Here is a 7,441-nt window from a genome sequence, read left to right on the forward strand (position 1 = left end):
TAAGTTCAAAGGTCATTTCGAGGAACAGATGTACTAAAAGGATGGGGGCGGGGAGCCCGGATCTCAGAGGCACCGGGAGGTCACATAACTCTGCTTGTCATGACAAGAACAGATTGATGAACCTACAGGTGGAGGAAGAACCCCAACCCCTGGGAACAAAGAGATAAGCTGAAATCCATATGGGGCAAATATCTGAGAGTGCAAATGTTCAAAGAATAGAAAAACAACTTGAAGCTAAACACGTGTGTAAATATAATTGATTTCAACATAACACCATTAAACCCATAGACTCAAATGGGAGCCGAGGACTATAAGAATAGGAAACTTTGCAATGGTTCTCTGGATTTGACCTTCCGAGCAACAGGCTCAGAGCATTGGATTCATGGCTGACAGAATCCGTCTCCCCCACTCAAGCCCAATTTCTCTGGCCATTAGATTGGTCCGAGGCACAGACTGGTGGGACAACACTGGGGGGACAATGTGAGGGGGTGTGTGTATGCATATGTTGATTTCTGTATTATGTTCCCAATAAATGCTCTGTATTGCCTTTTTCCTGACAAAGATCCTGTGTGCTTCTTATAAGCCTCATACCATTCATGGAAAAAATGGCCTTCAGGAAACTTATCCTCTATCTCGAGAACCTCTCTGAGAAAGCTCCAGACAGCCTGTGGTAATGGCTAACTTCTTCACGCGGCACACAGTTAACCAATGGAACTCCTTGCCAGAGGAACTCCTTGCCAGAGGATGTGGTGAAGTTCAAAATAAAACTAGATGTATTCATGGAGATTAGATTAGGTCCATCGATGCTTATTAGCCAGGATGGGTAGCAATGGTGTCCCTCGCCTCTATGTGTCAGGGGCTGGAGATGGGTGACAAGAGAGGGATCACTTGATGATTCCCTGTTCTGTTCACTTCCTCGGGGGCATCTGGCATTGGCCACTGTTGGAAGACAGGACACTGGGCTAGATGGACCTTCAGTCTCACCCAGTATGGCCGTTCTTATGTTCTTATATTCAGACAGTAGACAAACTAGTAGAACAATTTTAGCTGCCAGATATACATCCACTTTAGACCTTAAAAAGGGATACTGGCAAATACCATTGAGGCCAGAATCCTCAGGCCACGAAAGCCTTGTCCACACCCTTGAGTTTGCATTTGTCATTTGCCCTCCACAAGATAGCAGCGACTGATCAGAGGCTAATCAATTGGATATTGTAAAGCTAGGGGTGGTGCCCAGTGGCATCCTACAGTGACCCATGGGAACAGTTCTTGGGTCCCATATCTTGTGGCAGCATTCCCCAAAACCGTGGACATGTCAGCACATTGCGCCCAGAAAAGAAAGGCATCAGCAGTTGCTAGGCTGAACAGCTTGCCGGACTCATTCACCTTGGCTATCTCACCCCTGGGATCTGCAATTGATTTTTTCACACTGGAGTTCTCCAGGGTCTACTTGTTCTTCACTCTGCTCACAGAGCCGAGGGAATTGTCTGGGAGTCCTGGCCAACAGGAGAGTCCACAGGGACTGTGAAGGAGAGTCATAAAGGTTGCTCCCGGCACACTGAATGTCAGAGATGTGAGTCATACGCTGATTCTCAGAGCTCTGTCTTTATTTCTCAGGAAGGGAATTTCCTCTCTCTACTGAGCAGCATTTCGGTGAGTTGCCTCTTTCTGCATTAATATTAGTGCTGAGGGCTCGGGAAAGTTTCAGTGTTAAGTCAAGAACCAACTGGGCAGGAATTCAGCAGTACGACAGCTTGCAAGGGTCAGTCTTGTCCGAAACACCAAAGCTACATCTAGACTGGCATGATTTTCCGGAAATGCTTTTAAAGGAAAAGTTTTCCATTAAAATCATTTTAGAAAAAGAGCGTCTAGATTGGCACAGACGCTTTTCCACAAAAGCACTTTTTTCGAAAAAGCGTCCATGCCAATCTAGACGCACTTTTGCGCAAAAAAGCCCCGATTGCCATTTTTGCGATCGGGGCTTTTTTGCGTAAAACAAATCTGAGCTGTCTACACTGGCCCTTTTCTGCAAAAGTTTTGCGCAAAAGAGACTTTTGCCCAAACGGGAGCAGCATAGTATTTTCGCAAGAAGCACTGATTTCTTACAGTAGGAAGTCAGTGCTTTTGCGGAAATTCAAGTGGCCAGTGTAGACACCTGGCAAGTTTTTCTGGAAAAGCGGCTGATTTTCCGGAAAAACTGGCCAGTCTAGACACAGCCCAAGGCTATGTCTACACTGGCATGTTCTTGCTCAAGAACATCTATCATGGTATTTCGAAAAAGGTCCCAGACGCGATGATGCAAATGAAACATGGGAAATTCAAATCTGTGCTTCATTTGCAATTTTGCCCTCCTGCATTTGCATTCCTCTCTCGAAAGGGGACTGCAGTGTAGACATACCCATAGTGACATGAAGCTCCCAGGCCAGACAAACAGGGAATAGACATCCTATCTAATACCCAGACTTTTGGGGTGATTCAGATTGTAACAACGTGGACCACACTTTATCAGAGTGGCTCTGGCATCATCCCTTCTCCTAGTGAGGGGAGGTCACTGTGTGGTGGTTTCTGGGGTTGTGTGAGGGGATACACGGGGACTGGAGAGCCGAGCTGGAGGTTGAGGGAGCAGTCAAGGTGTGTTCATAGAGAAGAAGAGAGCACTGCACTCTGAGATAGGTGTGTGTGTGGGGGGGGTAGACAGAGAAGTGATCGGCGGTGGGGGGCAGATTGGAGGGGATACTCAGAGAAGCAGGCAGTGCTGGGGCGGTTTGGGCATGCAGGGTATTTCACACAGAGACGTAGACAGTGCTGCATGGTGGGGTTAGCAGGGGCATGTGCACAGGGAGGCGGACAGTGCTCCCCATTGTGGGGAAGGAGGAGCAAGGTGTAAACAGACAGGAGTGCAGAGAGACTGAACTTTAATTTCCCTTTCTGACTGGCGGCGTTTCACCGGTGGAAACAACTCGTCCAATCTCCCATCCTGCTCTGATGCTCTGTGCGTACCAGGATCTTCTCCGTACTACCCAATCACCCCGGGTCCCCCTCTAAGCTGCCCTGTGCCCCCCACGACTCTTCCTCTGCCGAGGGAAACAGTGGTCGTAACAAAATGGCAGGGCTGGATCCATAAATACTAAGGCCTTGTGCCCTTTGTGCCCATTCTCTCATTCTCTTCAGCAAAAACTCATAGCCCAGCATGATAGGCTGTGTCTACACTGGCCAGTTATTCCGGAAAATCAGCCGCTTTTCCGGAATAACTTGCCAGCTGTCTACACTGGCTGCTTGAATTTTCGGAAAAGCACTAATGATCTCATGTAAAATCATCAGTGCTTTTCTGGAAAAACTATGCTGCTCCCATTCGGGCAAAAGTCTTTTTCTGGAAAACTGTTCCGGAAAAGGACCAGTGTAGACAGCAGAGATTTCTTTTCCGCATAAAATCCCCAATTGTGAAAATGACGATCGGGGCTGTTTTGCGGAAAAGCACATCTAGATTGGCACGGACGCTTTTCCACAAAAAGTACTTTTCCAGAAAAGCATCCTGCCAATCTAGATGCGCTTTTTCCGAAAATACTTTTAACGGAAAACTTTTCCGTTAAAAGCATTTCCAGAAAATCATGCCAGTGTAGATGTAGCCACAATGTTTGCTTCTGTGGAGGATACTTGGTTCCTTTCCTACATAGGCATTGCATCACAGAGCAGACCTCCAGTACATCTAGTGCTCTGTCCCCTCTCAGACAGGGACAGCCTGAATGTTGTGAATGTATGTGTAAGGTACTGGAAATGTGATGATGGGTGTGATTTGACAATTGGAAGAGTGTCAGCTAGAAACTGGCTTGTGCCCTCGAAATATGTTGGCATAACGCCTTTCCAAAATACAGATGTAGCCATAGCAATGGTAGCAGGCTAGTCTCGTTATTCATGTAGTTGTCCAAACGCTTCTTAAATCTTGCTTAGCTTATTGTCTCAACTACCTCTTATTGCAACGAGTTTTGCAGACTAGTTGGGCATTGAGTGAAGAAGGCATTCTTTTTGTGTCTCCTTTGAATTTGACACATTTCAGTGTAATAGAAAAACTTCCAGATCTTGTGTTAGGACACATGAAGAACGCATTTTTGATCTACTCTCTGCCAGTTGGGGTTTTATACACTTTTCTCATATCCCCTCTTGTTCAATTCCTTTACGAGGGGATGCAGGAGTCCTGAGAAGACTGAAACATTGCGTGCCTGATCTCATGGCATTGCATTTTCTGCATGATTGCCCATCCCACTCCTCCTTGATGCCACAGCTGCAGGTTTTTTTACCCCACAGAGCTCTGTATTAGGTCTCAGTCCTGAGTTCATACAGTTGAATTAGAACCTTGTGAGGTGCCTGAGGAGCTCAGGTTTTCCATTCCAATGGGCAGACACATTGCAGTAACTGACATTGAATTTCACCTGCCAGCAAGCTGCAGGGAGAGATAAAAAGTAATCGTTTAAAAAGTGGAAGTCAGATCCTAGTGAGGAAAATGGAAAGGAGCATAAACTCTGTCACATGAAGTTAAAAATATAATTAGGAAAGCCAAAAAGGAGTTTAATGAACAGCTAGCCAAAAACTCAAAAAGTAATAGCAAAACATTCTTTAAGTACATCAGAGGCAAGAAGCTGACTCAACAACCAGTGGAGCGACTGGACAATCGAGATGCTAAAGGAGCGCTCAAAGACGGTAAGGTAATTGTGGAGAAACTAAATGAATGCTTTGCATCCATCTTCATGGCTGAGGATCTGAGGGAGATTCCCAAATCTGATTCATTCTTTTTAGGTGACAATCTGAGAAATTGTCCCAGATTGAGGTGTCATTAGAGGAGGTTTTGGAAGAAACAGATAAACTAAACAGCAACAAGTAACCAGGACCAGATGGCAATCACCCAAGAGTTCTGAAAAAACTCAGACATAAAATTGTGCAATTACTAACTGTGGTTTGTAACTATCCTTTAAAACATCTTCTGTACCAAATGACTGGGAGATAGCTAATATGAAACCCGTCTTTAAAAAGGGCTCCGGGGTGGTCCTGGCAATTACAGACTGGTAATTCTAAGGACAGTAGCGAACAAATTCGTTGTGGGGGAAAGTCAACACGGTTTTTGTAAAGAGAAATCATGCCTTACTAATCTACTAGAGTTCTTTGAGGGCATCAGCAAAGATGTGGATAAGGGGGATCCAGTAGATATAGTGTACTTAGATTTCCAGAAAGCCTTTGACAAGGTCGCTCACAGAGGCTCTTACATAAAGTAAGTTGACATGGGATAAGAGGGAACGACCTTCCATGGTTTGATAACTGATTAAAAGAGAGGAAACAAAGGGTAGGAAAAAAAGGAGAATTTTCAGAATGTTATGTTCTTATGTTCTTATTCACCTGGCTTGTCTAGCTCCCTGTGAAGACTTCTCTAGACTTGACTACAATCTAAATATTGTTGTACCATCTATAAATATTGCCATGTCTTGCTACCCCACTTTAGAAATTGATAATAATTTTATGATATTTACCCTATTATTCATCATAAAACATGTTTCTCCCCTCGCTATGCTTCTCTCCCTTCACAGGAGGGGTCTTGACTATTTCTGAGACTGATCATCATATTGACAATATCATGGCAGATTTCAACCTCACCTCCTCTGACCCTTCAACATTCATCCTAACAGGTGTCCCTGGTCTGGAAGCTGCTCACGCCTGGATTTCCATCCCTTTTTCTGTGTGCTACATGATCGGCCTGTTGGGAAATGTCACATTGCTGTTTGTGGTAGGCAAGGAGCAGACCTTGCACAAGCCGATGTACCTGCTACTCTGGATGCTGGCACTCGCAGACATAGGCACGTCTTCCTCCGTTGTGCCGAAGGCACTTTGCATATTTTGGTTCAATCTGAGAGGTATAACTGTGGATGGCTGCCTCACCCAGATGTTTTTCCTTCATATGCTTTCAGTTATGCACTCAGCCGTCCTCGTGACAATGGCCTTTGATCGCTATGTTGCCATATGCAACCCTCTGAGATACACCACCATCCTCACCAATGCACGCATTGCTAAGCTAGGGCTAGTAGGTTTGACAAGAGCTGTTCTCTTCATTTTGCCCATGCCTCTGCTCCTGAGCAGGCTGCCATTCTGTGCCAGCCGCCTCATCCCCCACACGCACTGCGAGCCTATAGCTGTGGCGAAACTGTCATGTGGGGACATCACAGTCAACAGGATGTATGGCCTGGTGATCGTGTTTGCAGTAATTGGGTTTGACCTGACACTGATCACTCTGTCCTATGGTCTGATCATCAGGGCCATCCTCAGAATCTCTTCCAAGACAGCCCACCAGAAAGCCCTCAGCACCTGCACCGCCCACGTCAGTGTGATGCTGACGTGTTATACATCTGGTCTTTTCTCTACTCTCACGCACCGGTTTGGTCAGGGAATTGCTCCTCATATTCACATCATCTTGGCTGACCTTTATCTCCTTGTGCCCCCCATGCTCAACCCAATCATTTATGGGGTCAAAACCAAAGAGCTTCGTGACATAGTAGGCCAATGCATCTGCAGGAGGTGATTCTGCAGGACACCGACTATAAGCCAATCTTACAAGGACAGTAAAAAAAAAATCTCATTAATCAGCAGTGCTCTCTCCCAGTTTGAGCACTGTGGACTTTCACATTCTGGGTATGTCTACACTACCCCGCTAGTTCGAACTAGCGGGATAATGTATGCATACCGCACTTGCTAATGAAGCCCGGGATTTGAATTTCCCGGGCTTCATTAGCATAAGCGGGGAGCCGCCATTTTTAAATCCCCGCTGCGTCGAACCCCGTGCAGCGCGGCTACACGGGGCTCGAACTAGGTAGTTCGGACTAGGTTCCTATTCCGAACTACCGTTACTCCTCGTGAAACGAGGTGTACCGGTAGTTCGGAATAGGCACCCTAGTCCGAACTACCTAGTTTGAGCCCCGTGTAGCCGCGCTGCACGGGGTTCGAAGCAGCGGGGATTTAAAAATGGCGGCTCCCCGCTTATGCTAATGAAGCCCAGGAAATTCAAATCGCGGGCTTCATTAGCAAGTGTGGTATGCATACATTACCCTCCTAGTTCGAACTAGGAGGGTAGTGTAGACATACCCTCTGAGAGGTTCCTCACTCCTAATGTCATACCGTACCATTGTCAGTCACTGCTCTCGCTCTTGCTGAGTTCTCTTTCTTTGATCATCACCTGACTTCTTGCAATGTCACCCATGAGGCCCAAACCCACACACCTTTTCACTCGGCCTTTACATAACTGCTAGGGTATGAGAAGATGCTCCGGATTTCTACTGAAGTGTGACTTTCCATTAGTCCCTATGGGAATAGAGTCCTAGATCAGTTTGACAAACAGAAGCTAGACTTTCCAACTTAAAAAGAGGATAGAATACATGGATGGACTTCTTTATCATACATGTAGGGT

At 46.1% G+C, this 7,441-nt stretch overlaps 1 protein-coding gene across 1 annotated transcript; it reads left to right on the forward strand.

Moving 5' to 3' along the window:
* The first annotated feature begins 5,620 nt into the window (after nt 1-5,620).
* LOC102444246 (olfactory receptor 52D1-like) lies at nt 5,621-6,640 on the forward strand. Its single transcript, XM_075922056.1, has one exon. It carries the CDS (start codon nt 5,621-5,623, stop codon nt 6,557-6,559), a length of 939 nt encoding a protein of 312 aa, XP_075778171.1. The 3' UTR covers nt 6,560-6,640.
* The last annotated feature ends 801 nt before the right edge of the window (nt 6,641-7,441 follow it).

Source organism: Pelodiscus sinensis, chromosome 1, assembly GCF_049634645.1.
Source record: "Pelodiscus sinensis isolate JC-2024 chromosome 1, ASM4963464v1, whole genome shotgun sequence".
Lineage (NCBI taxonomy): Eukaryota > Metazoa > Chordata > Testudines > Trionychidae > Pelodiscus > Pelodiscus sinensis.